The 19753-nt window shown below is 41.7% G+C and overlaps 3 protein-coding genes across 4 annotated transcripts; 1 reads left to right on the plus strand and 2 right to left on the minus strand.

Annotated features, from left to right (window-relative positions):
• Window positions 1-326: 326 nt before the first annotated feature.
• On the plus strand, window positions 327-14009 carry LOC105280194 (protein cueball). The gene is made up of 7 exons (XM_011340514.3): window positions 327-1502; window positions 5172-5384; window positions 6355-6544; window positions 7516-8133; window positions 8499-8813; window positions 9044-9323; window positions 10807-14009. The coding sequence occupies exons 1-7, from the start codon at window positions 1415-1417 to the stop codon at window positions 10909-10911; spliced, it is 1809 nt and encodes a 602-aa protein (XP_011338816.1). The 5' UTR covers window positions 327-1414; the 3' UTR covers window positions 10912-14009.
• A 73-nt stretch (window positions 14010-14082) lies between these two features.
• Window positions 14083-15992, minus strand: LOC105280168 (anamorsin homolog). 2 transcript variants are annotated; one of them, XM_011340484.3, is made up of 6 exons: window positions 15562-15992; window positions 15310-15490; window positions 14873-15195; window positions 14634-14778; window positions 14397-14509; window positions 14083-14326 (listed from the first exon to the last, which is right to left on the minus strand). In XM_011340484.3, exons 2-6 carry the CDS (start codon window positions 15461-15463, stop codon window positions 14213-14215), a joined length of 849 nt encoding a protein of 282 aa, XP_011338786.2. In that variant the 5' UTR covers window positions 15464-15490; window positions 15562-15992; the 3' UTR covers window positions 14083-14212. The 2 variants fall into 2 exon arrangements, with proteins under 2 accessions (XP_011338786.2, XP_011338780.2); XM_011340478.3 differs by having other exon boundaries at window positions 15310-15487; window positions 15562-15991.
• Window positions 15993-16486: 494 nt separating this feature from the next.
• LOC105280103 (inositol-tetrakisphosphate 1-kinase) lies at window positions 16487-19215 on the minus strand. Its single transcript, XM_011340339.3, has 5 exons — window positions 18830-19215; window positions 18404-18502; window positions 18186-18327; window positions 17961-18097; window positions 16487-17884 (listed from the first exon to the last, which is right to left on the minus strand). Exons 1-5 carry the CDS (start codon window positions 18941-18943, stop codon window positions 17306-17308), a joined length of 1071 nt encoding a protein of 356 aa, XP_011338641.2. The 5' UTR covers window positions 18944-19215; the 3' UTR covers window positions 16487-17305.
• Window positions 19216-19753: the final 538 nt, after the last annotated feature.

Below are 19753 nucleotides of genomic sequence, written 5' to 3' on the forward strand. Positions count from 1 at the left end.
TATTCACCTCAATCAATACGTCCTGAAAAGGAATGAATGAGCATCGGCTCTCGGATTCGATGCCGCGAAAAATTAAAGTAGCACACAAATCTGTAATGAAGCTCTCACCTTCGCATTACGCTCCTGAATAGCAACAGCCGAGACATAAGGACTCCTTTTAATAAAGATCTAGGGAAAATCAGAGCGAGTCAGCCATAAAGTCAAGACATGCAATTGCACAATGGCGTAGAGCCTCATTTTTCTTCATTTTCCATTTAATCTTCAAATATTTCTATTTTTATAATTTTTATTTTTATATTAAAATTTTTTATTTTGTGCATAAGAAATCATAGTCTTTGTGATTTGCTAGAAGAAAACAAATTTGCAAAACAATAAAAAATAAATAATAATTACAAAGTTAATAAAAAATAAATGCAGATTCATAAAACATTAACATTGTGATATGTGAAACGTGTTTTCTAGTACAGTAGCAAGATAACTGTTCCTACATCAACATTAAATGATTATAAGGATAAGGAAACGATAAATAGCAATGACATTACAGAACGTGAATGCATTAATTAAATTTAAATTGCATCATAATTTAACAATTAGCGATTAAAGCGTGTGACCTCATGAGCGAATTAACGGGACGTTTGCGTTTCATCGCGAACAATTCATCCAATTCAGAACGCTGCGCAGCTAAGAACACATTTTATAATTCATACTGTGTGCCTCGATTATATCGACAATCTGAAGCTACATCTATATGAAACAAATAAATCAAATTGTCGGAAAATTTTAACGGAAACGCAAAAAAGCAAAATATATCAATAACTAAATAAATAAATTCAAACATCAAATCAATTCAAATCGAATACAGATTTCAAGTGTATTCTAATTAAATTTCAAATGAATTTAAACTTTAAATTTCAAATGCATGTATACCAAATTTAAAGTGCATTTAAATTTCAAATCTATCCCAAATACATTTACATTACGTTTAAAATAAAATCGGCCACGTGTATATATAACCGTAAAATTAATTGATTTACTTGATGCATGTTTTATTTAAATGAAGCCGGATTATTAACATAACAGATAATTACAGATTGCAGGAACGAGGCTCTCGTGATCAAATTCAAGATGACACGTCCGTCACCGCTCACCGCGTGCTCCTTAAGATTAGCGTCGTCTCTACAGGCGTCTACGGCGCATCGCGACGCGCGTTGCGGAGCGGAGTCGCCGAGAGTGGCGCGCGACCTCAGTTCGCGCACGGCCGCCGTGAGAGGAGGACGTACCGTATTTTCGGCGTGCGTGCCCGTGAGACGAGAGAGGAGAGATTCGTCCCCGTGGTCCTTCTCGCCGTGTCGCTCGCGCGTATCCCCTCGCCTCATCTCGATTCGTCCGCGCGGGTGTCCGATGATCACCAGTCATGATTTCCACTAACGCACGACACCTTCTGCCAGTCACCCTCTTGCTGCTCTGTACCCTCGTGACCACGACGTACGCCAGATCTTGGGGTAAGTTGTGAGAGAGAATAAACTTGTGACAGAAACTAATCGCGGTTATCATTAAAAGTCGTGACACGCGGCGCCGGTAGCGGCCAGCCGTGCCGGGAAGTCGCGGCACCACGGGGGTCGGGTCGCATCGCGACACGCACACGTGCACGCGCGCGGGTGCCGCCCGTCCGTGTGGCCGTACGTGTGCGCGCGTACGCACGTGTCGGTGCGCCAGCGCCGACTCCATTCACCCGCGGCCGCTCGTCACGTACGCCACTTTCGGCGGTGCGCTTTTTCGCGCGTCGCGTTCCTCGCGGAACGCGGCTATTCCGAAAAGTTGAATGAAACATCGCGAGACGACCGGCGCTCGGCGGCGTCGCCGACGATCGCCGATCGTCCGTTCCCGTTTGCGTGACTGACACGTCGTCCCACGTTCCATCACCTGTTTTACGTAACGAATGTCACAGCGGCCAAAGGGTGATCGCCGCGCGCGCGAACGCACGCACGCACGTCAATGGGAAATGGGAGCGAGCGGCAATCGCGAAATTCGATCGGAAGAAACGAACGATTTCCGCATCGCAAGTCGCAGGCGATCGTCGGGTCCTCGGGCGATTTTTGACAGTCACGTTTAAGGTCGCGCGATAATCGCGATTCGCGCGTGTCTTTTTCTACGGAGCGGCGAGATCGGCGAGATCGCGTGACCTTATCGCGTTCGAAGGTGTAACAGGAAGCACGAAGCCGCGTGGCACCTTGAATTAGTTCCTGGTTTAGTTTCCATGCAGTGCGAGAGACAGAAAGAAGAGAGAGAGAGAAACGTTTATAAAAAATTAATCGAAATGGTTTAGAAAGTCTGCGATTTAGGAGTTTGCGTTCATCTCAGCGTGTCGTTGATACGCGTGAGATGCCGAGCACATGATCGATGTGTGACAGCAGCTTGAGCGTTGACGATATTTCGCCGCGGAAAAGCCAGTAGTCAAAGATCAAAGACATCAAGCCGCGGAGCACGAAAATATAAATAATAATATTAATTGGGAAATAACTGTTTCCGTTTCTCTGACGCGTTTAGTTGCACAATCTAGAAATTCCCCTGTAATATCTCTTTACACGATCCAAATATTGATGTTTACACAATTTCCATATCACACAACAGGAAAATTATGCATAAGTGAGATCAAATGCGTTTCATCATCTTTTTTTAATCGTATTAATGATTTATAACGTGCAATAATATTACGAGAGGCAATTATGCAATTACTTTGATTGCTGCACATTCAATTGTCATGAGCGTTAAAGCAATTAGTGAGAGTATCACTATGATCAAATTATGCGTAAGGAATGTAAGAAAAATTGCGCAGCTTCGGAAGTGGAATTTAGCGGCTGGGATTCCAACGTGCGTGCAGCGAATCAGATGCAAATCGTATGAAAACTCGCGTGCCTGCGAACTCAAGTGAAAAAAACTCGCAGCCTGGTAAACAAGACGTTGACGATGAGCGACAAAAATTCGATGCTTCGTGCAAACGTGCCTGCTCACGCACGTGATTCGCTCGGAAATGTCTAAGACGGGCATTTCCGATTATTCTCGAATTACGCAAAGTGCGACGCTTTCGACACGGCGCCGGCGGTGAACTTTGTGCGTCTTCGCGCGGACACGGATTCATATCGATCCGAAGCGTGCAATAGTTTACAAAGATAATTTGCGAGGTCAAGAGGCCGGCGAACATTCGACGATGCTCGAAATGCGATCATCGCGCGATTATCTGCGCCGTTGATCATCGAAGAAGACACATCCGCAAATCCCGCCGATATCTTTTGCGTCAATTCTTAATGAAACTGTACGCGTTCCGCTTGATCGAGCAAATAACACGTGGATAATGTGGATAATGGAATAACACTTGCGCGTCAAATATACATTGTGCGAGTCTTAATAAGTATCACGTTTCAATCAAGTATCACCTGATTGGACGAAGATCAAAGGCGTAATCGGAGGCAACTGGGCGTTACGGGATCGGCTGATCTTATTTATGATATTTCGCGTAATGCATAATGCATAGCAGTCCGCAATAAAGAAGAAAAATACATCTGTTTAGCTCACGGTAACTTAATAGCACGGTTGAATCTATTAGCTTCCAAGCGCGCGTGTTTTTGGTAATTTGAAAAATGGAAGGAGGCATAAATATGATAAACAGGAACGATTCCGGTGTCGGGATGGAAATAGAAATAATTGCAAAAACCAGGTTGTTGCAATTATGTCACGTTAGATCGATACATTCGTTTGATTTTAAATCTAGGAAGGTGAAAGCTACAGAATTAGCGAAGTCTGCTTAACGCCAATGAATCGTATCGCCGCATCATGATATGCCAATGAATCGACGTCGTACAAAATTCCTATCCTCCTTAATTATCTCAATAATCGTGAAGAATTTATAACGGTCGCAGCTCGATAAATAAATTATTCAACAACGAGGTCGCTGGATCGGGGAGTGCCTTTGCTCTCGCGATTGTTAATTACAACTTAATCGCGGTATTTTCCAGCATATTCGTTAGTTTGATTTACGTTGATCATTTTTATGCAGATCGATATTGGAAATCTCCTTCAGAAATTTCCACGCGTACGGGCGTGCATGCGTACGTGCGTACTGCGTGCCAGCGTCTGGCGTGCATACGTACATGCGTCGATCTATTGCAATCGTAACGTCCCGTTGATTGGCGGTTGGTAGGTCGACAAACCGCGAATTCGCTGCGTAACGCAGAAGATTGCGCTGCGTCCGAGCAAAAATACAGTAACCGAGATATCTTATCGAACAGTTCGCCTACCTGAATGCACGGAAACGCAATAAATACTCAGAAATGCCAAGAAGTTACCATAATTGCCCACCGTTTATCTTATTCATTAGTTTTATCGCGATCATCGGCAGTAATTTTACTTACATGTTACTTCGTGCGCCTTTGTCCTCGTAGATTCTTATCTCAAGAGAATTCATGTGAGAGCCCCTTTTTATCTAATATAAACTATTCTAAAGATAAAATTTGTAAATGAGAGACTCATGATATTCGATAATTAACGCTAAAAGAAATTAGAATGCACTTTAGTGTTATCATCGTATAAAGCTCGTTCATGATCATCATGAATCGAAACTTGTAATGAAGATCTAGAGATAAGTAAAATAAAATTTTCACTTCAAGTATTTATGTTAGATTGGTCTGATAAATAAATCGAATACCACGGGAATGGTTCTCAAGTGACGCACCGTGCAACCGTAGAAGTTTCCCAGAACCGGCCCCGGAAGTTTTACTACCACGATTGAAGATGCTTCCCTTATCAATACGTATCACGTAATAACGATAATCTCATGCGTTACGTAACATTCATGCGGCCGCGTGACGCAATCGAAATCACGAATTATAATGTCGATTATGTTCTGACTAATGAATGATAAGGATTCAAGAGCAGCTCTATGAATTATACTGCGTCAGCAATCTTTATTTTGCAATTTCTTGCGCATTATCTTTTTTTTCCAAGTTATAATTATCATTTTATAATTATAATTAATTATTCATCGACGCATTATTTTTGACTGCTCGGTTTAATTAGAAGATACACTTCTTGTTTTCTGATTTAAAATAATGATTTAAAATAATCAGACTTTAATTCAGGGGTTCTCATCAGGTATTTGTTTCCTTCTTTTGCAGATTTGGCCGTGGTGATCGGCAGCGAGATCGACTTCTTCGCGCGGAACCAATCACTCACGGGCCAAGCGAACATCGGGGAAGCCGTTGCCCTGACTGGGGTAACGTATGACGACACCACACGAACGATGTATTTATCCGACACCAGGAACAACGTGTCCATATTTAGTAACGACCTCACGAAGAGGAATTTCACGTCGATCCCTTTGCTTAAAAGTAAGTACAGAAGGTATTATGAATCTTTTCGACTACTCTAGAAAAGATCTTTACCAAGACCGCAAATGACTTGAAAAATATATAAAAAGATTTATGACACTTCTTTAATTTATTTTTTCGCCAGTCATCTTTTACATGCTCGAGATTATGCAATTGGTAACGCGTTATCGCCGTTCTTTAAGAACGGTGAGATTTAAATAGAGCGTTATCGAATATCGTTAACATAACTGCGGTTTTCCTTGTACTCGTCTCGTAATTGTATACATATTAGTGGAATTCCGTGTTTTCTGCCTATGTTTCTGCGAAACTTCTTCGTTTATTAATAAATTTTCTCTTTACAGAAAAAAGTTAATTATATATGTAATCTAAAAAGTAACATAGAAAGATTTTCAAAGGAGGGGAATATCGTATTTCCTCGAATGCAGCTAGAAATTCGCGTCTCTGATGTCAGAAATACGATTCTTGTGATAGTCACCCACGTCGTCCACGTGGGTGACTCTAATGTCATCGTCGACGAAAGCGCCTCTGCTTGATAAAGGCAGTTTGTGAAATGCGCGGGAAGCCGCGCGTGATTCATGACGCGTGTTTCACAGGCGTCTTCGCATTCATTCAATTAAACCGGTTTCATTGACGAAAACTTATTGGAGAGTTACGCGAACGTAAATCGAAAGGACTTGCGTAAATTTCCCTGCACCCAATGTCATCATTAATCGATAATCCGCGTAGATGTTCCTCGCTGCATCTCTTCTCCGAAAGGGCATAATCGAAAATGTCATTACGAGGGCATTACGTGCGTCAAAAGCTCCTCACATGCATTTCTTTTGTTTCGAAAATCCCTCGCACGTAGGGAAGTCGAGATACACGCGCGTTCACCATGGAATGCCATGGGACGCCGTGTGACGCAATATAAGAGACGCTCACGTTATTACAGCGCTATATATTATACAACTTTGATTCTATGTCTACGTAGAGGAGAATGGAACGCACATCATCGGGATCGTCTTCGACACACCGTCGCGCACCTTGTTCTGGGCGGATGCCTTGAAGGAGAACATCGTGAAGATGCATGTGCCGATGGAAGGTGAACCGGGTGACCCGGTGGTTTTGCACAATCTCACCGGAAGCAGTCCACGTGGCATCGCTCTCGATGTGTGTAACAGGTGTGTGCGCGCGTTTGCGATGTCTTACGTAATCGGAATTCCTCGCTTCCCCGTTATCACTTACTCGTCTGTACATAATAAAGAAATACCGAGCGCTTCTCAATTAATAATCGTAGATTTCAGGAGAAATAAAAATTGTAGAATATCAAAAAAGAAACCTGTAAAAAATATTTATTTTTGCAAATACCACATATCACAAATATCGTTTTTCTATTAGCTCCATTGTTTTTGGAAACTCACATTTATTTCGAAAACCAATTCTGTATTATTTTTGTCGCATAGATGCATCACAAAAGTCTGGTTGTAAAATAGAACTATTAGCAGTTACGTACTGTATATTTAGGCATAACGCGAAGCAAACCGCGGGACCAGAATAGATCGCACGTGGAAAGCTATCGTAGCAGTTTATTTGCATCTGTTCGTCGCGTCGTCGTCAGCATCGAATGCTGAAATTTCAAGAAAAAAAATATTAGTTATTGAAAATGAGCACGAAAGAGACACGTATATTTTCATTGGAACGTTCCATTGGAATATTCCAATCCAATTTGTACTGGCAAATAAATTTCTCGCGAAAGAAAGCACGCTTCTCATTTTAATATTACGTTACAAAGAGACGCATAAAAATGTATCGCATTCTGCGATAATTAGACTATCACGAAAATTTATTATGGAAATGATATTTTTTTACAATTTTCCCGCGTTAAAATCCGTGGTAAAAAAATGACAAAAAATTAACATCTAAATCTTATAACATAAATAAATTTAATAAAAATTCGATATCCAATGATCACTATAATTAAATCATTTTAGACTATTTTGTCACGTTTACTTAGAAATATTACGTATAACGATTATTAATTATAACCCTTGTTGCGCGCTTTACTCCGAGCTATCAGTACCCAACTCCTTCCGATGTAAGAGAAACATGAAGCCAGCAATAATTAAGCAAATCTGATAATCTTGTCTTCCAGTCACATATACTGGGTGAACAGCAACACCACGGATCCTAGTATCGAGCGTTCCAATCTCGACGGGAGCGATCGGATAATCGTCATCAAAGAGAATCTGTACGAGCCCCTGGCGATAGCAGTAGACCACGCGGAACAGAAGATCTACTGGATCGACGATGTCGAGGGGATCCACTTTAAGATCGAGCGCAGCAACCTGGACGGCAGCGAGCGGGAAATGCTGGTGCACAGCAAGCATCAGCAGCCGGTCTATCTGGCAGTGGACAGCGAGTCGATATACTGGTCCGATTGGGTGCACAGCGCGATCTGGACCATGCCGAAGAACGCTAAGGCCGGGGACATTCCGATGAAATTCAAGTCGTACTACGATTCTAAGAGGGACGCCGATCCGGCCGGCATCGTGACGCGCGACAACGTCGGCAACATCGACTGCTTGGCGATCCTACCACGAATGGAGAAGAGGACGAACCTGTCGAAGCCCGTGCTTCGAGTGATAACCGAGACGTTCAATAATCTAACTACCAGCACGGAGGAATCGGACTTGACCACCGAGAGCTCCAGTTACTGCCTAAACGACGGCCAGCTGAACAAAATAAATAACACGTGCCAATGCAAACCAGGGTGAGTAGTCGCACATAATTTAATGAGGCATGTAAACAAGCTGTGTGGGAGAAAGAGCAGATGTTACTGATATAAATGTATGATATTTATATTAATAAGAATAGAATAATCGTTTTTCGATTGCAGCCTCTCTCTCTCTCTCTCTCTAACATTTTAATTTTATTTTTAAATATTAATAAGAAGAATAGACATCGTTTTTTTTTCTCGATTACAGTCTATATCCAACATTTTAATTTTATTTTTAAATTTTGTGCAAAAAAATGTCTAACGCAACATTTAAAATTTTACAAGGAGAACTTGGTAGACAAATAACGATTGAATTAGTTTGATGCTTCTCCGTTTAATTAGTTGTAATTCCCTTGTAGGTTTAGCGGATCTTTCTGCGAAATTTCCCTTTGTCATAATTACTGCCTTCGTGGTAAATGCGTCGTGAACCATCACGGACTGCCCGAGTGCGAGTGCACAGGCACGTTTAGCGGCGCTCGATGCGAGAAGGATGTCTGCAACGGTTACTGCCTCTACGATGGCGACTGCTTCATCCAAAACGGAATGCCGTTCTGTAGCTGTAAATATTCCAAAGGGATTCGATGCGAGGAACCGAACGATATCGCGGAGATCTGTGCGATTTATTGCGCGAGCGATCGCGCTGAATTATCCGACATTAGCGTCACCTCCTGCAGGTACGTAGACGCTTTGTTGGACTTTACCACTAACATATAGCATTTTATTATTTGCTTACACGTTCCTGAAGTTTAATTCTGTTATAGCTTGCGGTTTAGAAAATCTAATATTTTTTAGTAAATTATTATTATTTTTTAGTAAATTATTATGACTCAGAAGATGCATATATTTTTTGACAGTACGTTACACACTTAAATACGCAGATGTTAATTGTCTTGCATGAATATAGGTGTACGGACGCCAACCAAACGGCCGAAAGGATTACGCTTAACGATAACTTCCAAAGCGGTACGCTGCTACCGATTTTCATAACCGTCATTGCTCTACTTCTTTTAATGATCGTCGGACTCGGTTGCTACGTGAACCAATTACGAAGGCGACCACGGATTAAGAGGCGCTTCGTGGTCAGCAAGGGTGGCGTGACGCCGCTCACGTCCCGACCGCAGATACCGGACAATCAGTGCGAAATTACCATAGAGAACTGCTGCAACATGAATATCTGCGAAACTGTGAGTGAAATGCCATCTAAATAACGTCGCATGGGACCGATAGCACGCCAACACCATCATCACGACGGCGTTAAGAAACGAATTCGAAACGAGAATCTCACGACGTTGCATCTCGGCCCCCGCACTTTGACTCGAACGCAAAACGTTGGTCATGCCCAACGTTTCTCCCATACGTTCGCATATAATTATTTACGGACAATTATTTACATGCAGATAATTATTTATACGACGTGTTATCGTGAGGAGGTAGTTTATCTCGCAGCGGAGGCACTTGATCCCGCGACACGGCTAAATAAATCCCGCGTCGGATTTAAAAACGCGATCTGGAGACGGTGTTTGCCTCTTAGAGCCAATGTTTCGACTCGGGACCATCGATAATCGTCTAACGCTTGTGCGCATTAGACACTGCACTCACGTTACTGACCTTTTAATAACTGCCTCGCTGAGAGAGCGCAGTTGAACAGTATTGCGCTAGTATTAGATCATGATTCTTTTTAATCATGTATTTATTATTTAATTAATTTTATTTAATTTTTTTATGTGAATTATGCAATAGTACTTAGGAGAGATAAATGACGCGAGGAATTACGTAACGTTATTGAGATATACACGCTATATTCAATGCGCAGTAAATTTTACATCATACATGCATGCGACTTTTATAACCGACTTTTATAACCGATTTTTTGTCACTCTCTCATCGGTTTTATGCAATCTTTCGTACGGATTTTTAAAAATCACACCGCGAGGATGCGAGCAATTATCAACGTGTTGCATGTAATAGCAGCAAAATTATCAAATTATTTTTTACAATCCCACATTGCCCGTCTTACTTAACTTTAGAAAAATATTTTCGCGACATTACGAAATTCACTTTGCCAGTGGAAGAAAGTGTCGACACTATAATCGGTCTACTATCACAAAATAATTAAAGAGGGGGCAGTTAGGCCACCCTATCTCCGGGATGTTTTTATAATCGCTACTAATGCGTTCACATAGATTTCTCGGTGCGACGATCATTTTTATTATCCTGTTTTTATTTCTTATCTATTTATTATCCTATTTTTATTATTTTTATTATCCTGGCTTGTTTTTTCGTTACGTTCCCGATTAACAATCAGCTAAATTCAGCAATCTTTCGTTAATTACACGCGATAACGTTAGCTGCTGGCAAGTTCTCTTCTCACGCTTTGAAACAGCTGTGAAACGCTCATTTATTACCCCGCAAACGTACGATTTATTAAGAGTACGACTTTCTACAAAGCTCTGCCGTGCCATGCTCGCCATGAAATTGCTACTTCACGCCGCAGTCATCGCTTGCAACATCGCGATAACAGATTTAATTTAAGCAGACTCAGCCAAAAATTCATCTAAAAACGCACAGAATTTACCCACAAGTTCCATCTCATCTCATTTTCGCGAAGCAGGAACTGGCGTGGCAGGTGCGTGAGACAGATAACTGAAAAATCTGGTTCTTTTGCAGCCGTGTTTCGAACCAAAATTGCGAAACGGAGTGCCACGGAGCAATAGTACGAAAAAGGAAGAGAAGAATTCCTTGCTGGATAACATGGAGGGTAACTCGTGCTAGCACAGACTACTCTCGTCACGTCGTATGAAATGGCGCAAATTCCGCGGGGAACTCTGCACGGGCGTCGCACCGCGTCGTTGGAGGTCGTGTTCGCGGGGTTGTTCCGCGCCTGTATATACTGCGCTGGCGACGGCGACGGCGGTGGTGACGGCGGTGACGGCGACGACGGCGGATTCTAGTATCGTTGTTAAGTTTGGAAGCATCCGCGTTTACGCGGGACGCGCGCACGGGCACGCCGTGCCGGCGACGATCTCGCTCCATCCTGGGAAAGGAAGCCAAAGGTCTTTTTAGAAAGTCCTATCTCTTAGTACGTCATACACGTTAGGGCTGTGTCTTAGAACCATTTCTTCATATAGTAGTCATTAAATTCGTCAGTTAACTCCTGTTGTTTTTTTTTTCTTTTTTTTGGTGGACGCTCGCGTTTCTTTTCTCTTGGACAACACGAACTCGTGATTCACACACGATTGTACACCCGACTCTGGTCCCTACGCTTGACTAATCTGCCAGAAAGCCACGATCCCTCTTCCTCGTGGCCGCGCACAAACGCGTTCACGTATCCAGATATCGATGAAATTTGCGAAGGAAACGCAAGGACGCGTAAGAAGATTCCTCGACACGGAGTTCCTGGTAATCACAAGTACTGCCAAATAATGAAAAGAAATGTGGACACGGTACCTAGGAACCGTTCCATAACGCATCGATAAGCCGGACGATATAACTCGGGCTCTCTGGCGCGGAAAATTCTCTCACATGTCTTCTCTCATCCTCATTTTTATCACGCTTATTTTCCCCGTAACATTGTATCAAAAGTCGCTGGTCTCAAAGGGAACTCTATATACGTTCAAGCAAACTGAAGAGAATTCGAGGAGAAAGAACAGAGTAGAGTAGAGAAAACGTAGCTGTCGCAGTCACGGAGTAAGCAAACGTTGCCTTAAGCGGTGATTCTAATCGTTGCTCAAAGTATCATTCCCGAAAAAGAAAATTTAGATCGCGACGCGGCCTCGCAGAGGCGTCATTAGTTCCCTCGTAACGTTTCTTCACTGAGCCGCGTGTTCGTCGACCTCGGGCTTCGTAAAACGGAATTACATTATTAATTTCGTCAGGTGATGATTTGACGTAATCTCATCCCCCACGGCCGTGTTTCCTCGGTCTTACTTCTCGCTTCTCTCAGGAGAATCCATTCGCGCGGTGGTTTCGTATCGCGACCGAGCCGCTTCTAATCCCGCATTCCCGGTTAACGAATCCGTTTCCTTCATTTCGTGTATTCCCATAATCATAATTCGCCACTGACCATTTTCATTATACTGTGTGAGTACAATATATACGCGCGTTGTACAGTGTGTATGTGTATATGTACACATATACATGCATATTTGTAATGTTCACGAAGATACGCGGGTGGGGAACTCGAGTTGGATCGCGCCCTCGCGGCAACCTTTTAGCGCGAATCCGCGATTCCGCTATCGGGACACTGAGGTCTTAATCTAACTCGGGGAACGCTGCATATAAATTCATAGTAGAGTAATATGTAAATTTACATAACACGGTATATCTAGGCAACTATAAATATATAATGTACGTACACAGGCTCTACACTGTGTGAAGTGTGTATACCGGATAAAATAAGAAAACGTTCATGGAGAGTTACGATGCCGACGATCCTCACTGCTGGATCGCCCAGTAACAAAGTCCTGATTCAATTAATTAAATCAATTTTATTTTAATTACAAGTTAGAAAATTTAGAAAATTTGTATGGAACTTTCTTCGAATATTTTTACGTTCGTTCTGTATCGATATGCGCAACGCGAAGCCAACTTTTATGTCTCCCTCTCCCTCTTCTTCCAGTTTTATTGCGGAAGTGAAAATTGTTTTGTGTTTTACATCTCCCGTATGATTACGTATGGTTCACGTGCGAGGTGAATAGTGCACTTGTACATTAAGATTGATGTTATTTCTTGTTGTTTTGTTCTTAAGCAGGATATGACCGCGGATTTTATTTTTCCTAATGTCTATATACCCGTGGAAATTGATTATAATATAATTAGCAGTTACTTAAAGCATATAACTTTTGCGTGCACCAAAGTCGTTTTTAATAGTAGTAATAACTCAAAACGAAGTACAATTGTTGGTTTGCAAGCATTGTCACGCTCGGTTGATCGGCAGGCCTTTTTACGTTACGACGTTGAATGAAACACAACAAAAGCTGCTATTTGATTTTAAACTAGCGCTCCAACCAGACAAACCAATGATGTTTTCAGTAATTAATTTCCGTTCGTAGGATTTACGTTACTCTTTTATGATACGGAATAATGTTCCTGTCGTCGTGACAACAAATCATTCGCAATACATGACGATGCTTTTTGTTCCTGTATACGATAGACGCTACTTAAATTGTCACCATTGCTTTTTTTAAATCTAATATATAAGTTTATACTAAAAGTTTGTGACATCTGCGAACTATATACATATATATAAAAACATATATATATAAAAGTTGCGCGACACATGTCAATATCGGAAGGTAGCCCTCTCCCACACACTCATCCCCAGAGATGGGATAGTGGATTTATGGTGAAAGGGTTATATTCCTGAAAAAAAATATAAACCTACGACGCATAGTGTGCAATGTGTGTACATTACGTTATTTTATAAATTATAATTATAAGAATTATAATTATAAGTTATAAACTAGAATTATATAAGAATCAGTTTATATTTCAAAATTCATGCACTCAGGATATGTATTACGTGCATTAAGCACATTTTCCAGTCTTTTTTTATTATGAACGAGCTTATTTTTCGCATGAGAGCGATTAATTTATTATTATATAATTATTTATATTAAATTCTTTCTGCGTAAAAATTCGAGAATTTCTTATATCTATCTTAAATATCTATATATTATATACATATATTTAATATATTATTACTTAATACGCTGAATATTGAATTGTACTTAAAATGTGATCAATTATTAGGTGCTGCAAAATTTGTAATATACCTTCGGAGTCATTGCATACTTTGCGTCGCTTTACAATGGTTATAATGCTGGTTGCTATTGTACACGGATAAAAGCGAAATAAAATGGATTATATCTTATTACCAGTGCGTCGTTACATTTCTTTCGTCGTTCGAGGGAGATACAGCGAGAAATAAAGAAATTCGAATTATAATTTAAGTACTCGTAAGTAATTTATTTAAAGAATATTCTTGATACACATATTTGCGAGGGAAATATTTCAAATAAAATTAGGAAAATTGTACAAAACGGCAGTACACAATTGCTACGAAAAAAAAAGTTCAGGAATCAACGGTCAACTGAGCCTCAGGCAGAAGTACTTTCTCGCCGGGTTTGAAGGCGGGCATTCCAAGGTAGGGGCAGCTGGCACACCTGAACGCATCCCCAAGGTAACACTGAAAGAGTGATCGTCAAATTTGAGATTAAAATATGCGATTATCAAAATGAAAATGATCTGTAGCTTACATTTCCGCAAGAAGATTTGACAGTGCCCTCCTGCGGAGTTTTACCACTCAACTCTTCCGCGAGCCCGCACGAGCAATCCTTGCACGCCTTCCGCTTGCCCGTTGTGCCGCACACTGCAAGAATAGAATTATTAGGCTCGCGTAAATTCACTAGCTCTCTCTATTCAATTGTGCAATATAAAACTAAACGTATATTTAATTTTTTTATTACACATCCTGAGCGTTGGCTCCTTTTTACCTCTTAGAGACGCTTCATCTGGCTTGGCAAAATCTGATTCGTCCAAGAGCTCATCCTCGTCTATCAAATCCTCGTCCACTGGATCATCTAGCTTCCACACGTTAGTCTGTTTCTTCGCGAATGAAAGAGGAACGCTAGAGCCTACCTGAATATTATTGCAGAAGGATAAAAAATATTTTTCTTTAATATATTTATATTTATTTTGATATTATATAAATAAACAAATACCTCAAGCTTACCTCAAACGATGGTTTATTTGCTAACACTTTGCAGACGTCTTCTACGTTACTATATACTTTCGTCAAGAGGCTTTTACTCTCCGAATCTTTATCCAAGCTTTCCCGTTCCGCGTTCTTTACTCTAAAGCCAGACAACTTTAGCTTGGAAATTCTCTCGGGATGGGTGAGTGCCGCAGACTTCCTACTTGCTGGTAGCGGTTCGTAAATGACAAGTGAACCATCTGGCTTCAAAATTCTTAATGCTTCTACTAAGAACTCGTCACTCGTATAGGGCTCTTTGAAAATCACGATGATAACGTTGAAGACAGATGCGCTGTGGTTTTCTAAAAATATATAGAATAAAAAAATACTTCTTTCATTATTATGTACATCAAGATAGGCAAACAATGAATTATTTATATGTACGATAAAACTGCTTGAAAGAAATATAAAATCACCCTTCTTCAGATCTGACAAATTTGTAGTTTGCAATTTGTCGGGATCACCGATGCGTTGTCCAATTGCAGCAACAAAATCCACCGTGTCATCCAGAGACACGTCGTTCCCTGCCACGACCAAGACTCGATCTCCCTTGTTCACGAGAGCTGTCATGTTGAATGATTTCAGCAACGAGTGCTACTATGAAACACACGCGTCTCATTATATAATGTAAAAAGGAAATGAGAATGATATTGGTTCTTGTTAATTACCTTCTGGATAATGCAAGAGGTTAGCTTCCAGATAATTCGATAAAATCAGTAATGATACGTAGCACCACTGCAGTACGGTTAGAAATATTGTGCAACTTCTTTTCTATGAATTTTGTAATACGCGAGAATTTCGAAAAGTGCAAATCATGACGCTGTCTCGACGCAAACGAGCTATAAACGACCGTGACAGTCGTGTCACCGTGTCACGAGCTGACTGTCTGCTCGCGCATAAAATTCTTGAATTACTTATAAATAAAAACTTGAGTAACTTACCGTTGATTGTATTATTTATAGAAATAAAAGTTCTACGAAAACGTAATTCTGAAAATAATTTTTCAATTTATTTTTATTCCCTGTTGAGTTATATCGAGCGAAATGAGTCTGATCAATCGTTGAGTCGCACCATTTGAGAACGAGGTTATGCCTGAACCCGTCGTTGACTCGTACTACCACCTCAGTTTTCGGTCGAGAACAGTGGCGGCTCGTAGCGGATGTTCTGTGAACTAACCTCGAAGAGAAATCCAACGCACGAGGATATAAATTTGTTCGTGTGGCGTGAATTTTTTACGCTTTTGCAGTGCACGGTCAAACGTTAGAGGGGAAGAGAGAGAATAGAAATTAGTGGAAGGTAGAACGATCCGAAAAGTTCATGCAACATGACAAATCTATGAGAATTTAGCGATTCTTGTCCAATTTTTATTTTCAAATAGCAGCACATCTGACGTATCAGGTATCACTTATCATTTTTTATGAAAGTAAATTCGATGATGGGGATTAAACGTTTTATTAATTTACGAAAGTCCATATATCGACTCCCTTAGCAAAATTCAAGCACGAAACTCCGCGTTAATAATTAATACAACGTTCTGCGTTACTGGAAGGCCACATGAACTTTCTAGTCCACTCAAATATTTATGTATAACCATTTTTTTGCTTCTGTACAATTTATTTATATAAAATATATGTACATATAAATAAGTAAATGATTAATATCAGATTCCATATTATACAAAGTAACTGAATAAAATATATGTATATATTTTCTATATATATTTTACAAGATCGCCAAACCTATCGCTAATACTTGGAATCAATCGGTTTAATAGCAGTGATGTTGCAATATTTTCCAATGATAAAATTAATACTCGTAATAAAAAACATAAAAAAATAACAGCTCACTATTACTTCGATCATTCGAAAATATTGGAAGAGAGGTCGTCGACTCACTGTACCGTCACCACTACTCCGATTGTTCCTGTATCCTGCACCCGTTCCGTATGTCGCGCGCGTATATCATCCCTTCCACGATGTATATTTAATATCCTCAACGCCGTTCACACACACAGGCGTGTATAATAACGTCGATGCAGAAATGCAAAATTGTATACACGTAAAACGTTCAAAATATCTTCTCTGGCAGTCATAGTCATTATATATTGTACTCTGCGGAATTTGCATTAGAAAATACGAAATACGAGACTCGAGTTCGTGTGAACGATTAAATGCACACACTCCATACCGCGAATTAAACGAATAAATAAATCCCGAACGTGATTCAATACGAAGAACCCTAAAGACGAAATCATGCTCGATAGAATTTCATTTCGCAAAACCGAGAGCCGAGATTTTATCATTGTTTTTTTTTCAGAAATAAAGAAGTGACGCGATAAGAGATATCGGTAACCGCAATTAATTCTAACGGCTTAATTCCATCGGAAATTAATTGATTATGCACGTTACGCGTCTACTTTGTGGAACATTTCCTCTTCTCGTCGCTCTCGAAGCCGGAATCTAGATCGTCGCTCTGACACTTCTTCAACGTACAGCCCTTGGAGTTTTGTCTGCAAGCTCTTTGTTCTAACAATAATTTCCTAATGCTATCTATTAAATGTTCGAAAAAATTCGGGTAACCGTCGTAGCCGGGGAACACGTTGACGTCTATTATCGCGTACTTCCCGGTATGATTCTCGATGACGACGTCGATGCCAACTAGCACGAGCCCGAATATCCCTTGGATATTCTTCACGATCATCTCGAATGTCTGGTGATTCGGCTTGACGGTCAACGGAATGTCTTCTTCGGAAAGGATAGACCACTTAGATTTACTCCCGCTCTTCGATATATCGTGCGAATTGAAGAATATTGTACTTAGTGAGTTACAGTCTTCTTGGTAAAAGTTCTTCAGGCTCGGACGCTCGACCACGTGGAAACGCTCGCCCACGACGAACACCTTGTACAAAATGGCGTTGTGGTTGATGAAGTCCTGGGCGACGCACGGTAGCTGACAGTCTTTCAAGCCCCTTTCGTTGAAGATGATCATCATCTGGAATCGAACAGCGAGCGGTTTTCAATTTTTATATTCCAAGTGGAATAAAAATTAAAACAATTAAAAAACTTACCTTGTGCGCATTACTCGAGCCGTACGCGATCAGCGGCTTACAAACGAATGGATACTTAATGCCGCGCCTTTTCAACGTCGACGCTGCCTCGTGAAGATTTCTGCTCTTGATTTCTACAAAATTGGGAGTAAATACGTCTGAAAAAAATTGCAATTAGAGTTAGAGAGTTCGACTCTTTTCCGTCCGTATTATTTAATAAACGATAGGATTTTATACATCGCATACCTTTAAGCCGAATACCTTCTTGCATAAATTCATAAGATTCACATCGATTACGTAAGTTCCTAATATTGTCCAAGGGATCGATGACAATGAGATCCGGGTGTTTGGCGATGTATTCCTGAAGCCGTGAAACAATATCTTCTGCCTGTGAAAGACGCATTACAAAATCATTGGAATTTCCTATTACACAATTACAGCGTTGCTACAAGCATTTCTCATACATTTTTATCGCCACTTTCCGCATGCGATTGCGTGTCCGTCAGCTTGTGTAGGAAAACGTGTAGTGGTCCCTGCTTCTCAAGGCTCGAGTTCACGTCGATCTGCAACGGATCAGAGGCTCAGAGACGCCGAAAACACTCCGAATCTGGACACGTGCTCGGAAACGGTGCGAGGCGTGCTTCGTCAAAAAAACGCACACGTCTCGCGATAAAAGGAATTTTGCAATGCCACGTAAATTGCTTTCGCTCGATTATAAAGCAAGATTATTTTCAGGCGAGTACATTCGCCCGTGCGTTACATTTTCAGGCTGCAAGGGCGGTCGACGCGGCCCAAACATTGAACCAACGTCACCCAAACATAACCTCTCGCGCGCAGCGGGCCCACGCTGTCGATTTCGACGCTCAACGAAGAACGTGCCGTTCGCTTACCATCTTCAGCTGGAATCCCTCGGACTCGCACGCGTTCTCGAAATCGGTCCAGTTGAATTTCTGCCGCTTCTTCTCGGGCACCCAGTAACCGATGACACACTTGTCGCACATCATCTTTCCTCACGCTGGCTCGACGCACGCCGAGCACGGTGCGAACGTTTGGTCTCGCGGTCGTGCACGCCCGTCCGAAATCGCGATCAATCCGACCCGTGCCCGCTCGACGCGGTGCTATTTAAACGATCGCCCGTAAATTGATTTCATATTTGCGTAGCGTGACATGGCGTGACGAGGTTACGTGTCGCCGCATTTAAAACGCCGCGTTTCGCGCGGCCGTCGCTGCGTAATTACCGCGTGCTCGATCGCTCGATCTCGCTCGCTTGCTCGAGATTCTCTCCTCGGGAACGTGCTCTCTCTCTCTCTCTCTCTTTCTCGCTCGCTTGCGCGGCCACGCCGGTGTTGGCGTCGTCAACAAGGAAATAGGAACGCCGCTCCTCGACCCGAGCTCGCCGATTTACTGCGCGTTTGTTAATACTATTGTTTACTTCCCCACACTGTTACGTACACACGCGCCGCAAGCACACACACGCACGCCGCCGGAAGTGTATTTCTTATCGGGTGCGCGTGATCGGAAAATAAATAAGGCGCCGGTGCACGCGAGCGGTTTTGGCGGTAACTCGAGACACAATCGGCAAAGCAAACCTCGTAGCGGTAACAAGGGCGAGCTATTTCGAGAACGGTGCGAAATGGGACACCTCGTGTCCTTCGGTGGAACTTTTTTCAAATATGCGATGTCTTAATTTTTCTTCGTCCAAGTATAAATTCCACGGTGCACGTACGTAATACATCGATCGAGAGAGTGTCGCACGAGCAACATTGGTTTCAAAAATAAATTTATATCTGACGGAACGGAAGAAAAAAGGCGCA

The sequence above is a fragment of the Ooceraea biroi genome, chromosome 8 (genome assembly GCF_003672135.1).
Source record: "Ooceraea biroi isolate clonal line C1 chromosome 8, Obir_v5.4, whole genome shotgun sequence".
Lineage (NCBI taxonomy): Eukaryota > Metazoa > Arthropoda > Insecta > Hymenoptera > Formicidae > Ooceraea > Ooceraea biroi.